Below are 21,084 nucleotides of genomic sequence, written 5' to 3' on the forward strand. Positions count from 1 at the left end.
CAAACCATGATTTTTTCTTTACCAAACTTGACTGATTTCTGTAAGTATCTTGGGTCCATGCGGGTTCCAGTAGGTCTTCTGCAGCATTTGTAATGATTGGGATGCAGCTCAACAGATTATTCATCAGAAAAATCCACCTACTAACCCTTTTCCCAAATGATCAACCAGAAGTCAAGTTATTATTTGTTGCTCTTTCAACTGGGATCAACGACAAAACTTTTATCAGGGAGTGTAGAATATTTTTACATTGTTTTTTTCTTACGTCAGATGGATGCCATCGCGCACACACACACTAAGGGTGCTTTCACACCTACACTTTTGTTTCGGAACGTGTCTCGTTTGCCCAGTTAGCGCGGTTCGATTGGCATATGTGAACAGGGCAATCGCACTCTGTTCCGCGCCAAAGTAATCGCTCCGAGATCGCTTGAGTGAAGTGGTCTCGGCTCGATTGAAACGAATCCTGGACCAGTTCGATTGCAGTGAGAAAGCGATCCGATCCGATTGCGGTTATATCACTGTGTTTTATGGATATGTATTAGGCTTACGGCTATATGAAGAGAGAATTATGAGTAGGGCGGGAAGTTTCGCGAGTCTCCGGATGCCCGCAAACGAGTGATGATCTCCCGGTAATCTCGCGTCTCTCTCCCAGTCCTCAAATAAGCATCGTCGCGCACCCTTCTCACCCCTCCCCACCGTGTCTCTCCTCAGACACGTCACGCGCGCGCACCCTGTCAATCACCACCAAACCACCACCTCTCCTGACAGCTGAGCGGAAAGCTGCAAAATAAACCCTGACACTCTGACCAATGTGAGGAGAGTTTACTTGCACATTACTTGTTTTAGCTCTTTTGGTCTGATTAGAAACTTTGCAGTGTGAAAGCGAACCGCTCCAAGAGCAAAGAGCAACAATGTAACAATTTTAATCTCTGTTTCGGAACAACTGAATCGATTCACAGGTGTGAAAGCACCCTAAGAAAAAACACCACCAGACCGGATTCAGTAGAGATGTTCATTTATTTGAGCATTGGGAGGTTGTTCAGCAGCGGGCCAGTCGAGCATCAGCACCTCAGAGCAGCGAGAGAGAGAGAGAGATTTCAGCAGGATAGTAAATGATCAGCAAAGGAATGGTGAAGGTCTAAAAAAGCATGTTAGTTCAGACTCGTATGCATGTTAATCTACTCAATATAACGGTTACATTACTAGGCTTAGAACAAGCAACAAACAGCCCATCTACCCAAGTGTGATCCAACGCCACAGATAACACTAGCTCATTGTTAATGCTCAATATAAGGAAGTGATAGGGATAATATCACCCATCAAACGCTCACACACACACACACACACACACACACACACACACACACACACACACACACACACACACACACACACACACACACACACACACACACACACACACACACACACACACACTCAATCACAAGCAATTAAACTCAGCCATGAACGAGAGTGTGCATTTGAACAAAAACTAATATACATCTTTAGAAATGACACACTCTTTAAATCATGGCCGTATTTATGCATATATATGCGCAGATAGGTGAGCGTATATATGTATAAAGCACATTAAAATATATATAAAAACTCTTAAGAGCACTCGAGTAGTCAAAATAAAACAGAGTGAAAGTTATAGATGAAGAGGAAGAAGAAAGCACACATAAAAAAAGACAAACAGGAACGATACAAGTGGCACAGATGGATGGAGGGAAAGAGATTCCTACTTTTTTTGCACTCGTTTTTTTCATTTATATATGGATTTTTTTTGTTTTTGTCTGCTTTTTTTTGTTTCGTGAAATGTCTTCATGCACAGATTATGTTCGTGTTAGTATGTTTGTCTTATCTTTCTGCTGCTCTGAGGTGCAGTGATGGCCGTGGCTGCTGCGGTTGTGTGATTGTTTGGCTGTTTTCGTCTTCCTCTACGTTTCTCTGACAGGTTGGAGAGGCGGGCAGGGAGAGGACCCAGCATTTGGTTGTCCTCCTCCTGCCGTTTGCGCCGTGCACAGGAGCGCCCCCTCCTGGGGATTCTCCTCATTGTACAGGCGCTTGATCCCATCGAAGTACTCGTCCACCTCCATTTGCTCCACCTTGCGCTTGGCTGAGCGGCTGTGGGTGCTGTTGGGGTCAGAGGGTGCAGTCGGGGCCAGGGAGACGTGCAGGACTCCCTCGTCCCGAGGCTCCGGTAGGGGACGGCAGATGTACACAGTGTTAGGAGGCAGGGAAGCCGTGTGTGTGGACAGGCAACGTGCGACTAGCTCTCGACAGCAGATCAGCTGAGAACTGTCGATCTGGAAGACAAGAAGAAAGCTGTATTATATGCAAATGCAAGATGAAATGAAACATTCGTGTAGTCAGGAAGGAGGCATTAACTCTTTCACGGCCAGTGCTTGTTTTATTTTTATTTATCTGGAAGCCACTGCAAGCATTTTATGATGGATTTCATCGAAATTTGATGTCCCTAAGAATATTATCTGTAAAAAAAACAAGCACACACAGAAAACACACACACTAAGCACAAACACTAAAACACTAGAACATACAAAACATACACACACACACACACACAATACACAAACAATAAAACACAAATACAAACACATACACACACACACAAAAATATGCAACCACAAACACAAAAACTAAAACATGAACACAAAAACAAATACACATACACATACACAAAAACAAAAACACAAACAAACACACAAATATAAACACTAAAACATACACACATGCACACAAGAACTACAACATGAACACACAACAAACACTAAAACACAAATGCAAAAACACACACACACAAAACATGAACACAAAAATGCAATCACACAAAAACAAACAAACATAAACACTAAAACAAACACACATAAAAACACACACAAACACTAACAAACACAAAAGCACAAACACATATGCACACAAAAACTACAACAAACACACACTAAAACACAAGTAAAAACACACACACACACACACACACACACACACACACACACACACACACACACACACACACACACAACAAACACATGCAAAAACATGAACATAAAACCCAATCACACAAAAAACATAAACACACAAATATAAACACTAAAACACACACACACATAAAACACCAAACACACATGCACACAAAAGCTACAACATGAACACACAACACACACACAAAAACAAACACACTAACACAAACACTAAAACACACAAAAACAAAAAACACACACAAAATGTATCCACAAACCAACACTAAAACAGTAACACAAATACAAATTGTAACAAATGCACATGCATTAATAACAAGTATAAAAACAAACACACACATACACCCAAAATGTATCCACAAACAAACACAACAGTAATGCACACAAACACACCCACACCCACACACAAAAAACATGCACACACAAACGCACGCACACACAAACACACATACACAAAAACCCATGCACACACAAATAAACACAAAAACTAAACCATGAACAAAACACAGACACTCAAAACCTCACACAAAACAAACACTAAAACACACAAATCAAACACTAACACAAATACACACAGTTGGCATTTCTGTGTGAAGTTTGTATGTTCTCCCTGTGTTCGCGTGGGTTTCCTCTGGGTACTCCGGTTTCCCACACAAGTCCAAAGACATGCGGTACAGGTGAATTGGGTAAGCTAAATTGTCTGTAGTGTATGCGTGTGTATGGATGTTTCCCAGTGATGGGTTGCAGCTGTAAGGGCATCCGCTACGTAAACAAATATGCTAGATAAGTTAGCGGTTCATTACACGGTGGCGACCCCAGATTAATGGGACTAAGCCGAAAAGAAAACGAATGAGTGAATAATATATAATACAGAGTTTTTAATATCACTGTTTTGCCTGCATTTTATTTTTAAATATGCAAATAAATACAACATTATGAACCAAAAACCTTTATAGTTAATTTCAGTAGCGTTTTTAACCGTATAATCATGAGTAGGGGCTTGCCTTATTTATCATGTACAATTATATGATAGCTGATCTGTTTTATGATGCGACTGTCATCATCAATCATCATTTTTATTAGAAATATTACACACAATTTAAGAATCAATGATCTTTTAAATTATCTGCTTCACAGAGAAACTCCCATCATTCATTACAAGGACATTTCTACTGGAAAAAAAAGGCTTGGCATTGACGCACAAAGGATTTTTTCATTAACAATATAACAACTCATGCTTGAATATACCACAAATGTATGCTTAAACAGCCTAAAGAAACTTAAATCATAGTTTGTAGCCCTATATAAGGTACACGAAATCAGAAACTAAGGGAATTATCCTGCGTTTAACACTCTTTACAGTAACATTGGAGACTTTTATTTTTAGTTTGTCTTTAACCTCACTGCTTGCATAGATAAGCGAGTTTGCATTGGAGAAGTGAATGACCGGGCCTCTTCTGAGTTATGATAAGAGCTAAAGAGCCGCCAGAAAGGCAAGCATGTGAGCCGGATTATACACGCTAATGCAGCTCTAGCGTATAGACTACGCAGAGGAGTTCATCAGATGAAAAGAGCCCCTGTAAAAGAGGAATAATGAGCTAACTGGATCATCACAAAACACCACTGACACTGACGCTGAGACCCAACCGGCACTAAATCAAGTTTACAGATCAGTGGGGTCTTCCCATGTCATGCCTTCTGTCAGACTGCTTATAATTCAAAGTATGAAAAATCTTGTGTCACCAATGTTGATTTTTCATGGCAGATTCTGATTGCCAATTATTTACAAGCCTTTCATTACACTCACCGGCCACTTTATTAGGTACACCTTACTTGTAATGGGTTGGACCCGCTTTTGCCTTTAGATCTGCCTTAATCCTTCAAGGCATAGATTCAACAAGGTACTGGAAATATTCCTCAGAGATTCTGGTCCATATTGACATGATAGCATCACTCAGTTGCTGCAGATTTGTTGGCTGCACATCCATGATGTGAATCTCCCGTTTCATCACATCCCAAAGGTGCTCTATTGGATTGAGATCTGGTGACTGTGGAGGCCATTTTAATACAGTGAACTCATTGTCATGCTCAAGAAACCAGTCTGAGATGATTCACGCTTTATGACATGGTGTGTTTTCCTGCTGAAAGCAGCCATCAGAGGATGAGTACACTGTTGTCATAATGAGATGGACATGGTCAAGCAACAATACTCAGGTAGGCTGTGGCGTTGACACAAGCTCAATTGATACTAATGGGCCCAAAGTGTGCCAAGAAAATATCCCCCACACTATTACACCACCACCAGCAGCCTGAACCATTGATACAAGGCAGGATGGATCCATGCTTTCATAGTGTTTACGCCAAATTCAGACCCTACCATCCGAATGTCGCCTCATCAGACCAGGCAACATTTCTCCAATCTTCTATTATCCAGTTTTGGTGAGCCTGTGTGAATTGTAGCCTCAGTGTCCTGTTCTTAGCAGACAGAAGTGGCACCCGGTGAGGTCTTTTGCTGCTGTAGCCCATCTGCCTCAAGGTAGGACGTGTTGTGTGTTCAGAGATGCTCTTCTGCAGATCCTGGTTGTAACGAGTGCTTATTTGAGTTACTGTTGCCTTTCTATCAGCTCCAACCAGTCTGGCCATTCTCCTCTGACTTCTGGCAGCAACAAGGCATTTGCGCCCACAGAACTGCCATTCACAAGACATTCTCTTTTTCAGACCATTCTCTGTAAACCCTAGAGATGGTTATGCGTGAAAATCCCAGTAGATCAGCAGTTTCTGAAATACTCAGGCTCACTTTGAACTTTAAATGCATTGAATTGCTGCCTTGTGGTTGGCTTATTTGAAATGTGCGTTAACGAGCAGTTGGACGGGTGTACCTTATAAAGTGGCCGGTGAGTGTATATTATTAGGGTTGGGTATTGTTTGGGGTTATTTCGATAATGGTGCTAAATCGATACTTTTAAAACAGTATTGGTGCCTGAACCAATACTCTTGAGCCACAAACTGATGGTAGATGACTTTTTATTTGCCCCCCAAAAATTGTTTTAATCATTTTAATTGAACAATATAATTAAAGTATACAACAATTCATATTTTATACACTTGAATTGCATTCATATTTTTCTTTTAATCATTAATAGTATGTTATCACAGTTTCTGCAGGTTTTAATATACAGTTGAGGCCAAAATCATTCGCCCTCCAGTGAATTCCTTTTCTTTTTCAAATATTTCCCAAATGATGTTTATCAGTGGAAGGAATTTTTCACAGCATTTCCTATAATGTTTTTGTTTTGAAGAAAGTCTTATTTGGTTTATTTCTGCTAGAATAAAAGCAGTTTTTCAATTTTTAAAACCATTTTTAGATTAATATTATTAGCAGTCTTAAGTAATATTTTTTTAGATGGTCTACAGAATAAACCACTGTTAAACAATGACTTGCCTAATTACCCTAACTTGCCTAATAAACCTAATTAAGCCTTTAAATGTCACTTTAAGCTGAATACTAGTTTCATTAAACTCATAGTGTCATTAAAACTATTATGTTTAAAAAAAGTGTTGAGACAATCTTCTTGCCGTAAAATAAAAATTAGGGGGAAGAAATATAAAGGGGGGAAGAATAATTCAGGAGGGCTAATAATACTATCTTCGTTTGCATCTCTTTAAGGTGGACTAAAATGTACATTAAATTAAATGTGCATTGGACATTGTTCAAATTAAAATCTGTAGAATGTGAAAAGGTCGATGTTTACACTCAAATGCTCATCAAATTCACTTAATCATTCATCAAACTCTTAATCATACAACATTCGAACATAATTATTTAATCCAACTTCATCAGTTCTCACCTGCAATCTATGCAGCAGGTCGACAGTGAGAGCGAGCCAATCAGGGCAGAGTTTCTCCAGCTCCAGCGTGATGAGGCCGAGGGACAGCAAAGAGCCACGCACTTGCAGCAGCGCATTGTGGGCCAGACAGTGGAAGAGCTGCTGGGTGAGCAGAGCCACGTGCTGAGACGGGTTCAGACCCGAAAGCGCTGCGCTCAGACGGCCCGACTTACAGCTCAGAACCATCGCATGGAACTGCAGAGAGAGAAAACGAATAAAATAAATAAATAAAAATCAATATATTTTTTAGATCTCAGCACTTAACCGGATGAATTGGCAGCCCTTCAGCACCCGCATGGAGAGCCAGGCTATTAACAGCCATCTGAATATGCCAACAAGCAGGATATGTCCTCAACACCCACGTCAGACATTAGATTTAGGCCATCTTAATTTATTTCTCCTCCTACACGCAGCGACATCCATCAGACAGTTTTTGTTATTCGACTTCAACAAATTTAGTCTGATGGGATTTGTTTGGAATAAATGCCATATATTCAAACAAAGGTGATATTCCAATGTCTGTGCATTTTCTCTAATTTGTATCAGTGCAAACACTATGAAATAGGGGCATGTTAGAGGAATCTTTACGATCTTGTGACTTTTATCCATTAAGACATTTCTGTTCCATGTGGGATTAATATTTCAATCATAATGTACCATCATTTCATTCAGAAGTGGACTGAGGCCCATCTTAGGCTCAACCCCAATTTTAACCCTTAGCCCTTCCCCTTCCCCCTACCCCTCGTTTTGCACGCCAAGGGGTAAGGGTGTCCCAATTCTCTTTAGCTTGAAGGCATAGGGCTAAGGGGAAGGGGTGAATAGCCCTTCGAACGAAGATTTTTCAGGACCACACTTGAAACCAAGGGGTAAGAAAATTTCCCAGAATACACCAGTTACAGCGGCAGCATTGCTGAACCCGGAAGTAAGCAGATCCACAAATTAGTATTTTTTTGTCATTATTACGAATTTGTACGACAAACAAACATGTGTTTTAAAATACTCACAACCGCGTTTGTGCCTAAAAACACACACACACACACACACACACACACACACACACACACACACACACACACACACACACACACACACACACACACACACACACACACAAAAACAAAAAAAAAACTCTAAATTGCACGATCTATAATGCCCTATTAATAACTCCTGTACAGTAGTCCCACAGCATTCTGACACTGAAATACCCTGTCAGTAATGTCTAGTGGCTGTCAGTTGGCATTTTACAGTGTCTGCTATAACGTTAATGTTGTTTTTGGTGTGTTTACATTGATGAATATGGCCACTGTCTAACTACACAGTACAGTTACGATCTTATTGCCACATTAGATTCTTGTGATAACATACTATATGCCTTTAGTGATTTCCTGAAGACAAAAACCAATAAAAAACAAAACTGGAATCACTACAGCAGTCGCCATCGTCTGATCTCACATAAAGCAGGAGATCGCGAGGACATATGATGACGTGTGCAGGTGGTGTAGTGTTGTCCCAATTCTTAGGGGTAAATTTTGAAGCCCTTCTCCTTATCCCTCAGCTAAGGGCCAAGAGGAAGGGGTAGGGGTACAAAAATAGAATTGGGATCGGGCCTTAGTTAAATTAACCACACTAACAGAGCAATCACAGCTTTAAATCGAGTTTACTTTAATCAAATCAAACCTGCCAAGTGTCTAAAGTGTCAACATCTAAAGTTAATGCTAATTTCAACCTTTAATAAAATTAAAGACTATAGCATACACAAGATGTGACACTTGTATAGTTTAATTGGGAAAAAGTGGAACGGTCAATATGTTGAATAAAACCCTCCCTACTAGTACTGGAGCCAGTCATCGATCGCTATAGACTGACGTATGCTTTTATGACAGTCTTTGTGGTCAACAAACACACTGGAATCTCAGCGAACGCTTGCTTCACAGACATACGAAATCACAAAAACCACACAAAGCTTGAAATCTGTACTTTTAAGTTAATCAAATACACTTCAAAACAAAAGTGTTTTGGTTTTGTAATTTTATGAAATGAACTTGAGATACAGTCCGTCCTGTCAAACGCACATCACATGACAGCATCTACTGACACGCCCACAAACTTGTAAACAAAGAGTCTCTGATATTTCTGAAGGAGATTCACCATCAACTCCAAGTTGTGGATTACTTCAGAAGAGCAGCATGATTAGAAAAAGCATGATCCAGAGGATAATAATGTGTAACACTGCCATAAATAAGGTTAGTGTCGCGATCTCGTTTTTTTTCGAGTGTGCATGTGCATTAGCTCAGGCAACCTCAATTTTGTTTGATTTGAACGTTTCGAAACGAAATTTATGAGACAGTTGTTACATTTTATTGGTGATTCCAAATATGTAATGTATTCGTAAGCTTTGCTAACGGTTTTAGAGAATTTGATGTTTCTTCATTCAGACAGAATGCCCGAGCATACTGCCCAAGAGGAGTTTCAAAGATGGCCGTCGAGTGAAATGAATTGCCTTAAAGGCACTTAGTCAAAATCCAAAAATTGCATCTGCAACTATTTAGTGGAAATAAGCAAACATGAACTAACAGCAGTTTTTTTATTAACTAACAATAACAGATTAATATTGCCTATATTACATTACTTGCCCATTGCTAGTATGCTTTTGTTAATGCATTGATAATGACTCCTACAGTAAAATGTTACCAGATTACTAATAGTTTAAAAACGTTAAAATACAAAAAAAAAAAACCTGATCGCATACAGTATACGCTACAAAGAAGAGATTAAAACAGTCAATTTACTAGTTTTGATATAGAGAGTATTAGTTTTATGGCATTTCTACATTTGAAATGTTTCTTTTTATATATAAACTAGACATTTAGATGTGTAGTCCACACATTTTTTTTACAGAAACTGAGAGAGAGCCCAGAATACAGCAATACAAAAATAGAAATGTCTACAAAGATCTGTACTCTTTGTTAGCATCATGAACGTTAATATCCACTTTTAAGATTTTCAATGCAATCACAAGCAGCACAAATGCTTTTCTTACTTAGAGTTTTTAGTCTTGTTTCTTGTCCAAATATCTAAACATTTTTAAATCAAGAAAAGCAAAAATACAGTCTTGTTTCAAGAAATAATGCCAAAAATAAGTGACTTTTTTTCTTAAAACAAGCAAAATAACCTGCTAATAGGGTTAGCAAAATAATACTGTTTTTCCTTTTGACATACAAATATTTTGCTTACACCATTGACAAATTATTTTGTTTGTTTTAAGGAAAAATTATATAATTTTGGCATTATTTCTTGAAACAAGACCGTATTTTTGCATAAACAGCAAAATTATAAGTGCAAGGCACTCCAAAAAAATAAAATATATTTTTTAATAATTTAAAAGCTTTTATTAACATGACTATTCCGTGAAAACTGCACCCAAGTGTTACAGCAAACACTTTTCCTCATCAGGGTAACAGAGTTGAGGTGTGTCTGGAGTTCAAACTCTCCAAATGCTTCATAATTTAGGAATTTTTAGATATTTGGACTAGTCAAAAAAATCCAAGTAGGAAAAGTAGAGTGTAATGTTTCTGGGTTGACAACTCGTGATTGGGCCACTTGTGAATAGCATGTGAAAACTAGGCCTAATTGAGAGGAAGTACACTCACGATGTAGAGGAAGTCCAATGCAGTGGCAGAGTGCAGGTCCCAGTTCAGCTTATCCAGAACAATCCTCTCCATCCGCAAAATTTCAGATGGGGAACAACCACATTTGCTGCTGGACGCCAGCTCTCTCAGAGACGGGATCCGCTGCAAAACAAGGTATAAACAAGGTTTATAATTGTGAGCACAGAAATTTTACAAACTGGAAAAAAGGCTTAAAATCTAATAGCCAAAAAATGAGAAAACTTTCAAAAAGAATTAAGTTAATTTACCAGGTATAAGCCACATCACATGCTTACATCTAGCCAAAAATGACTTTAAAGGGCTGCCAGAAAATAATCGGATTAAATATATGTCCAGCTTTTAAGTGAGGAAATCTATTCCTGTAGATTCTTTTTCACTGTCTGTCCTTTCATGAAATGCATGAAGGAAATGTTTTATCAGCCGTCAGCCTTGGTTAAAGCACACTTTTTTTCCTTTTCTGATTTTAGCCTTTAGTGACATTTATCAGCTTCTCCTGCTGACGTCAGAGATGTTCAGTCCAGGGTCACCGTTTCCCAAAGCAGAATTTAACTGAGACTATATAAATACATGCTGTCTATGAACATTGTTTGCCATCCTGTCAATTTTTATATTCATTTTCAAATGTTTCCCAAGTGTTTTTTGCTTTTTCTATGATGACAGCAAAACTTTTTTTGTAGACATTGTTTTGTAAAAATACAAGGGGTCAGACTTTATTTTTAAGGTGCAATTCTTGCCATTAACAAACCATTTACTATTACTTTTAGCTCAATACCAATACCAATTTGCTGATTGTTAATAGTTATTAAGGTAGTAGTTTGGATTAGGCATGTAGAATATGTACTTTTTAAGTACTAATAAACAGGGCCAGACAGAATCTACAGACATTTTTTGCTTTACTTTATTTAGGTTTAAATGCCATATCAGCAGCATTGGCTATATTCATGGCAAAAACATATACTAAATATACAATATATAATCATATCAGTTTCTTAACAAACAAACATAAAAAAAACTACAAAAACATACAAATAGCAACAACACTGAAAACAGTCATAAACAATATTTTAGTTTGATTAAAGATAAATATTCTAAAAATTGCTCCAGAAGGCACCTTTTCAAACAATTCACTTAAAATATTTCCAGAATTAAAGCATTCTCTAATATCATTTAAAAATACACAATCTATTAAAATATGTTTTATCGTCAAAGTATTCTTACACAAGTCACAAATGAGTTTTTCTTCCCCTTTCAATAAATATGCGTGTTTAAGTCTTTAGTGTAGACATTTCAGATCAGATTTTTTTTAAATCTGTGAATTTTTGTGAAATGATTATGAGAGTACAATAACTAAAAACTATCACTTTTATTTATTGTTTACAATGCAAATTCAATTACAACCACTTGTTTAGCAAAGAATTCAAGTCTTTTATATAATACATCACTTAAAACATAGAAAATATTACTTTACAAACTGTATTGTACACAAATCCTATTCAAATGTGCATATGATTCAATAATACTACTGAAATTAATGTAAAAATGGAATGAATATATATTTACACACATTTTTTTAAGTGAATAAATAGGCTTAATATTGGGCTAAACATCTCCAGGTGTGGATTCTATATAGGTCTACTAATAAACTATCAATATCTTAATAATAAGGTACTGTAATAAACCCCTAGTTAATAGTAAGAATTAGTCCATATACTAAAGGTGATAATTCAGGTGTCGCTGATCCTTTTCCCCTTTCTCTTTCTCTGTTCCCCATGCTTTCCTGTCTCCACTACACTGTCCTAATAAAATATGTTAAAAACCCTGAAAAAAAATAGAATAAGTAAATACTAGTATTCAGCTTTTAAATGCCATTTAAACCAATTTGGTTAACCAGGCAAGTTAGGTTAATAGGGAAGTCACTGGAGAACAGCGGTTTAATTTTAATATGGAGCTGATAATATTGATCAGGTTTTTTTAAATGATGAAAAAAAGGAAATACTGTGAAAATGTCCTTGCTCTGTTAAACGTGTTTTTTTTAAAGCTGTACATTAATCAGCATATTAATACTGCGTTCACCTCATCTTCCTCACTGGTCTTAGCAGCCAGGAAGAAGCAAGAGATGGCGATACAGCGCAGGTACTTTGGCCGGGCCTGAAAAAGAAAGAGAGACTTATAAGTGATGGCACTGCAACACTGATCTCGTGCGATGCTTATTATCATGCACACAGAGTTTGCCACAACGTTTAAGGGCAAATGTTTCACATGTACTTCCTGTGTTTATTTCCTGATCACTCAGATGGCAAAACACAAGAACTAATCTGATATGCACTGACTGCATCTAAAAATACATCACAGTGCAGTTTCGCTTTCATTCAAAAACAGAGACCTAGAACTGTTTATGCAACTCAGAAGTTATCATTTTTAATGACTAAAACTTTTATGAACAATTAGGACTAAGATGAAGAGGTTTTTCATTACAATTTTCAATAATCTTTGAAATATATAGTGCTCAGCATACAAGTACATCCTTTACAAATCTATCTTGTAAATTCAAATTATTAACAGGAAGCTATACAGTTTTATATTTGTGCTTATCCATTAAATTAGTCAGTACTCAAGCCAAATATGGAGCTTATGTAACAAAAGAACTTACAATAATGGTCCAAAACCTAGTACAGTCAAATGTATATGTTATAGAAACATTAAATCCAAATTTTAAAAAAAGAGAAGGAAAAAATTATAACGATTTAGTTGAAATTTTGGAGGTTTAAATAAATAAATATATATATTTATTCAAACCTCCAAAATATATATATATTTATATAAAAAAAAAAAAAAATATATATATATATATATATATATATATATATATATATATATATATATTTATTTAAACCTCCAATATATATATATATATATATATATATATATATATATATATTTTATTTTATTTTTTTTTTATTTTTTTTATTTTATATATATATATATATATATATATATAAAATAAATATATATATATATATATATATATATATATATATATATATATATATATATATATATATATATATATATATTGCAATATTTTGCTTGAATTTAACTGTATTATCTTTCAATTTCTAAATATGTTTGTGGACTAAAATATTAATTTAATAAATATATCTTTTTAATAAATCTGTTTTGTTTAAATGCAGCAATATCCAATATACATTGCCTACATTCATGATGAAATGGATACAAAAATCCATTTTCAAAATGGGGTGTACTTAATTATTCGGAGCACTGTATAATGTCCAAAAATTGGTGCAAATTACTTAGTGTAAAGGATATATTAATGCAAAAATTAAAACGGCAAGCTTATTTTGACCTGTACTTATTTAACCTTATAAAAACACGAGTGCTCATAATTTTGTCGTATTTAAAAATTATTTAAAACATAGTGCATATTTTTTATGATTTATTTACTGACACATCAGCAACTTATGGCTATTTCATGACAAGATGGATATACATAAAAATATTACATGATAATAACAAATTCGTATTACAAATTAAAAAATTACTTGGATTAATATATAAAAATATAAATATATAAAATTCACACAAAAATACATTCAAAGTTACATATGATTTTTCGGTTCAATGTTTGATAAATGATTAAAGATTCTTCCTGGTGGTACCTTTTTAAAAATGTTCATTAAAGTACTCTCCTTATAAAATTGTTGTCTAATTGTATTCCGACTTCCACATTCCAACAGAATATGTTTGATAGTAAGAGCAGTCTGTCAGTAATAACATTTAGGTGGGTCTTCGTTATAGAGCAGATACAAATGAGTCAACCTAGAAGGTCCAATTCGACACCTAGTAAAGACAGTTTGATCATGCCTGGTCTCAAAATTATAATTGGCTAAATGTCTTTCATTTACTTTTGGGTTAATTTTATGTAATTTATTATTCATGCAGTTGTCCCATTCCCTTGGCCATGTTTCATTTATGTACAAATTAATTGTGGGTTTTAAGTCCTCAGGAAGAATTAAGCATTCTGTCACATTTAAAGAGATGGCCTGTTTTGCTGCTTCATCTGCCAGGTCATTTCCATGTAGCAACATGATGCATTTCAGTCATTTCTGCTAAGACAATGACATGAAAGAGGGAAAAAACAAAACAACAGTCAGTGTTGTATAATAAAACAGCCTGACTAAAAATGTTTTCTACTTTTCCAAAACGTACCATTGCATAACAAAGTCTGAAAACAGAACAAAAATAATGTTGTTCACTACACTTAACATACAGTCTTAAAAACAACTATACCAAATCATACCAAAATAATAACTTAAAATCATGATGCAAAACATGCATTCATGTTTATGATTTTGATTTTAATCGTGCACTTAAAAGCACGAATGAGTACTGTGACTATCTGACAGAATGCACTATTTATGCCTTTCTTTGTTTATTATTCCTTTTAAACCTGTCTTAATCATGTTCATTTATTGTTATTTCTATCTCTTATAATTATTTTGGGATAATTTTTATTTTATGCAGTGTTGGGGTAACACATTACAAGTAACACGAGATACGTAGTGATATTACTTTTCTGAATAACGAGTAAAGTAATGCACTAATTTTAAAATTAATAATAATATGAGTTACTTTTTTTAAAAATGTAATGAGAGCTACTTTTTAATTTAGTTCATTTGCTTTTAAAAAAATAAATTGCTGATTTAAAATGAACGTACAGTAGTCATGTTGAGTCCTGCATGCAATTAGAGAATGCAGGAACAGACAGAAACCACGATAATCTTACATTTCCGTGATGGAATTAGGAAAGAAAAAGATGATCATCTGAATGGACAGTGATTTTGCTTTACTAATAATACAAAAAGTAACATTGTTTTAAACATTCATCAATCTGTATATAGAGCATGCAGGGTTTTACACTAAGGATTTTTTTCCAACTGGCCCGAGTGGAGATTTTGGTTCAAATTTTTACTTGCCCTGCTAAAATTGAACTAGCCCCACCAAAAAAAAAACAAAAAAAAAACAAGGTTAGCAGCTATTTCTTAGCTATGTTTTAAATACCATGCTAAAATAATGTCTGTTAATCAAGAAATTAAATATTTTTAAAGATGTTAATAAATGTATAATGAGCAAAATTCAAAGTGTTACGTAAACAAAAATAACAATATGGAAAATGTGCAGGTATTTTATTGCAAAACAAAAAATTTCTGACTTGCCAAACTGATGGCAAACTTCAAAACATCACGTCATTTTTTTTCGTCATGTTTTACTAACCTAAATGTCTGTTTTCAAGACACTAGAAAACTGATGTCTTCTTTTAGCCTCATAATTTGATGTTGTAGTTTCTTTGCTTTTCTCTACGATAATCCAATATATAACTAATCCAATCAGAGTAACCAAAAAGCAATATGGACTTCACAGTAAAGGTAGATTTTAAAGGCTTAAAAGCACAACCTGTTTCTCGATTCTAAGATTATATTTGCATGCAATTGATAAATAGTCGCAGGCAAATTGAACTTCAGTGACAAGGCATGATCGGGCCAGTAACGATCCTTTCTACTGTCCCGATGCTGGCCCTGGGCCATGTATAGCTCTGGGGTCAGGAAATTCTCCAAAGATTATACCACATTAATGAATTTGTTTTTAAAGGTAAATGAAAATCATACAGTGTGATGTTAATTGCAGAGCTCCACTGTTTAAAAAAAGAAGTAAAAAACCCTGCATGTTCTGTAAGAGATCCAGCCTCAGCCAGATCAGAAAAAGTAAAGCAAAAGTAACTCAAAAGTACTGTAATGCATTACTTACCATGAAAAGTAACCGAGTAACACAACTAGTTACTTTTTGGGGGAGTAACTCAATATTGTAATGTATTCCATTCAAAATTAACTTTCCCCAACATTGCTCTTATGTATATAAATCATTTTGAATTATCATAGTGTATGAAATGTGCTACATACAGTACATAAATTTGCATACATGAAATGCACAGTGCATTAATTATCATGCATAAAACATAAAATGCATAAATCTAACACCTGATTAATTCATGCATTTATTATTAAGTGCTGTTATCCGAAGCAACCAAACTATAAATATTGTATCCAATTTATCATAAGATGTCCAAAAGCTAAATTATTATACAAATTGATCATTTTAAAAAGAAATGTTATTATGTAGAGCCTATCATGTGCTGCAATCAAGCCAGTCAATGCCCGGCTATAACCTGTTAAGGACAGCTGGATTATACAAAATGCCATAAAACCACAATCATTGACTGGGGCGGAAGACCTTGACCAGTCTGACGGTTTTAAACATTACCTTTATGGTGGAGAGGAAGCGATCCAGGATGCCGATGGCCAGGCACAGGGTCTCTGGATAGAGCTTGAGCTGGGAATGCACATCTCTCAACCAGCGGACGGCCTCATCACGCTTTTCAGGGGAAATATCTGTATCCTGATGAGGTGCAATACATTTGATGAGACACAAAACAGGCCTACATCTGAAATGATCCAATTTGAGCAAATGGAGTAGATTTACATGCACAGATATTTAATCAAAACAGTAATAAATGTTTTATTAATGACTTGAAATGCAATCTGAAATATGCAAAAGGTTATAACAGCTAACTACAATTAAAACATTTAAAAATATTCTTTGTTACAATATAATTATTTATAACTAAACATTTGAATAATTCTAGAGGTTATGTATCATTGTGAAAATATGTTTGCCAACCTTTTATTATAATTTATTTTATACTTATTTATTTATTTATTTTGATGAGGTTAATTTAATATGTTTATGCATGTGTGTATATGGATATACATGTGTGGAATGGATGTATTTGCCTATACAAGTATGTATGCATATGTATTTTTATTTATATGTGTATTTTTTTATTTGCTTGTTTTGTTCCCACTGGTTATGTTCCTAAAAAATCAATAAAAACTAAGTTATAAAAAATAAATAAATAAATAAAATTCTTTGTTACTTGACATAACACACAAAAAGCTATTTTTAATTAAGCTAGTTTACAAGGAAAGGTTTTCATTTAAAATGGCTAAAGCTTAAATTATTTATACAACCTACTACAAAGAAATCGTTTTTAATAGATTATCAGATACAAAATAAAAGTTTTATTTACTTAATATGTATGTGCACTATATTGTGTATAAATATTGTGTGTATATAACACAAATAACAGAACCTAAATATTTGCATGTATATTATAGATAATTTATTATTAGGTATAAAGATTTAAATTGATAAATAAATAAACAAAAACGTTTTCTCAAATGTATGCATATTTCTATCTATCTATCTATCTATCTATCTATCTATCTATCTATCTATCTATCTATCTATCTATCTATCTATCTATCCATCCATCTCTCTCCCTTATAGCTTTTATTTTGGATGCAAATAATCTTTTGACAGCACTACTTAATTAATTTATTTTCAAAAACATTTAAAATACAAGATGTCCAAATATTGGTGCAAATTATTTAATGCAACAGATATATTTATGCAAAAATTTTAAATGACATACTTATGTTGACCTGCACAAATTAAAAGATAAAGAATAAGTGATCACAATTTAATAATATTTAAAAAATATACAAAAAAAAAAAAAAAGACAAACTGTTAAGTCTTAGTAGTTTGAAAACGTGCAAAGGTACAATGATTTCAAATGAGAATTATATATAGAACTCTGTGGCTACACTGAAATCCTCAAATAATGTCATCAAATGATACTTGATGTAAAATACCTGACATTTGTTGGCACTCTATAAACTAATTTCACTGAATTTTATAATAAACCACATATGAAAAAAGAAAACAACTAAAACCTTTTGTAATCCAACTAGAAACCTATTAAAACTAAGATGATTTATATTAAATATACTAAAACAACACACATTATTGAGTTATAATATTTTCCACAATAAATTGGATGGGTTTGTGTAAAGCAGACCTCTGACACAGAAGTGTCACATATACAGTGTGTGTGATATACAAACACAATCAACAAACATCACTATATGGAGATAAAATAGCCTCACAAAACTAAAACAATCTCAGCGATTCTCTGTTTATAAGTATATGGACTCGCATCTAATATTCAGGCCTTCAAATGTTAATAATGATGATGATACATAGCATAACCATTCATGAAACAAAGTACATTTTTTGCATAACTATCTGCCTCCCACAATGTAAATACTGTGAAGTTATACCCAACAAACCAGAGATATCAGCTGACTGACCTGGTTGGTAGGTTTCTTTGGCACGTAAACCTTCCATAGTTTGGCTTCCCTAGAAACTGCCTTCTCTAGAAGAGATGACAGTTTCCGGCTTTCCAGGGGTTTGGTGAACTTCATCACAAACCCTGGAAAAGCCTACCTCCCCACTGGATACAGCTACCTGAGAGGGAAAAAACAGATAATACATATATATGAATCACCAAATATATAATGAAACATAATCTGTCATAGATTAAAAGGGATGATTGAGCTGACTCATTGAGTTATTTAAGCTATTTTAATTTAAAAACAATGTAGGGCAAATCAGTGTTGAATATTAGTATGTACAATATTTTAACAATCAATGCCTTTTAATAGTTTGTACATACACTGTCCTAGCTATTGCTATTACTATAATGACAAGTATTCATGATTTAATGTAAATTGTTGAATCAAAAAGCATTAGGTTAAACATTTAATATAAATTGCTTATTGGTAGTATTTTTATCGAACTTATTATGTGTAATTGCACTTTCACTATTATTTTGTTAACGTTTTTGAATTATAATTTACTAAAATCATTAAATAAACTTAATAAAATTAAACAAACAAATAAAATTAACATTTTTATTCAACAGTGTTATCCATACTGTTTAAAAATAAAACCCTCTCTGTTATGTGGGATCATCTGTCATTTAAAAACTGAAGTGATTCAGCATCCAATTCATGTTGTAACTTATATATAGCATATCTGGTGTATATAAGCAAAACATAAGTCGTTTATTAAAAACAACGACTTTAAAACGACCAAACCCATTTTACCGGCTTGATGTGACATGTTACCACAGTGTTGACGCAGTTTGCATTACATACATGTTAGCTGACAAGCTACACAGCAATAGATCAACATTAGTGTGATTTTACACACCTTAGCCTACACCAGAAATCCCAGAATAGTACGTATGTGTATGTTTATACATGTTGTCGTTGGTTAAACGAGACTAAATGCTTTAAAGTGTTTGTAAAAGCTTTCTGAAATGGTTAGATTCTTACCTCCCCTGCAAGGTTGTGGGAAACGCAGATCATCCGGTCCATTAAACTGAGGTAAAATAAAGGAGCAGATCGAATTCCGTCATCTTTTTAAGCGTCCAGCTTCGCCTCCATGTTTGCCGTGAAATTTGGTGGGGGTATTTAAAAAATTAAAAGGGATCCTTCCAAACTGATATTAAAAATAAAATGAACGGAATATAGACACGGACGTCTACTTCCGAGGAGGAGACTGAGAAGGGAAGGAGAACCCTCCGCCTACCTCTTCAACCACTGAGAACGAAAACGTTTTCTTACGAATATTAAGTATTGTGAAAAATTGCTAACGGATAATGATACATAACAGTGTAAATTTTAAATGTAGATACATTTTGAGGTTTTGTGATTAACGGAAAATATTGATAATTTGGTAACTGTGCCACAAGAGGACTACTTTCTCTAGCGGATGTGTTTCGGAATGTAGATCGTACTGTACGAACTACTTTCATATACAATCCTATTCAGAGCCTCAGGATGACACAGAAATATGAGATAATGGATGGATAGATTGATTAAAAGTTCGATTAAAGAATAATATTTTCGATAATTAATATACATTTTTATATAAGGATTATAATATGTGTGTATATTAAGTGTTTATTTATATCAGAGGTTTAGAATTTTAATAACTTATTGTTAATTTATATTATTAAAGTCGATTTACCTGATATAGTCATATATTTGAATTAAAAAACTATTCTTGTCTTTTAAAAGCAGATTAATTATCCCAAATGAATCAGAATTTATTACTAACGAAATAAGCTATAACATAATAATGAATTATAAATAATAAAGAAAGAATAATAATTCATGTTTAGCTTATTCACTCGTTTATTGAACACTTAAAATAAATATTTCTTGGAGGGGGAAATGTAATGTTATCGCAAAAATGAACATCTGAGAGGAATGCATTTGTACATTTTCTTCTACCCCCTGGCAACCCTGTCAAAACAAAACCCAGCAACAACCAATCGGACCACAAGAAAACCAGTCGATTCGCTAACCAATAGCCGTCGTCTACATGGAACGCAGCAGCCAATCAGCATCAAGAATTTTGGGCGGACTATTTGAACGCTACATCTTCGAGCGATTCTATTGGTCAGTTGGGCTGTCAATATCTTAAGACCCACAGCGCTTTAAAACAATGTCTGAATGCTGCAAGACGCGAAATACCTAAACCATTTAA

At 34.5% G+C, this 21,084-nt stretch overlaps 1 protein-coding gene across 1 annotated transcript; it reads right to left on the reverse strand.

Annotated features, from left to right (window-relative positions):
• Positions 1 to 995: 995 nt before the first annotated feature.
• ccni (cyclin I) lies at positions 996 to 20,057 on the reverse strand. The gene is given in 7 exon segments (NM_213221.1): positions 996 to 2,306; positions 6,845 to 7,078; positions 10,534 to 10,674; positions 12,625 to 12,699; positions 16,888 to 17,022; positions 18,837 to 18,993; positions 19,866 to 20,057. Coding segments are annotated over 6 exon segments (1,068 nt in total). The 5' UTR covers positions 18,951 to 18,993; positions 19,866 to 20,057; the 3' UTR covers positions 996 to 1,937.
• Positions 20,058 to 21,084: the final 1,027 nt, after the last annotated feature.

This window comes from Danio rerio, chromosome 21, assembly GCF_052040795.2.
Source record: "Danio rerio strain M-AB ecotype USA chromosome 21, GRCz13ab, whole genome shotgun sequence".
Lineage (NCBI taxonomy): Eukaryota > Metazoa > Chordata > Actinopteri > Cypriniformes > Danionidae > Danio > Danio rerio.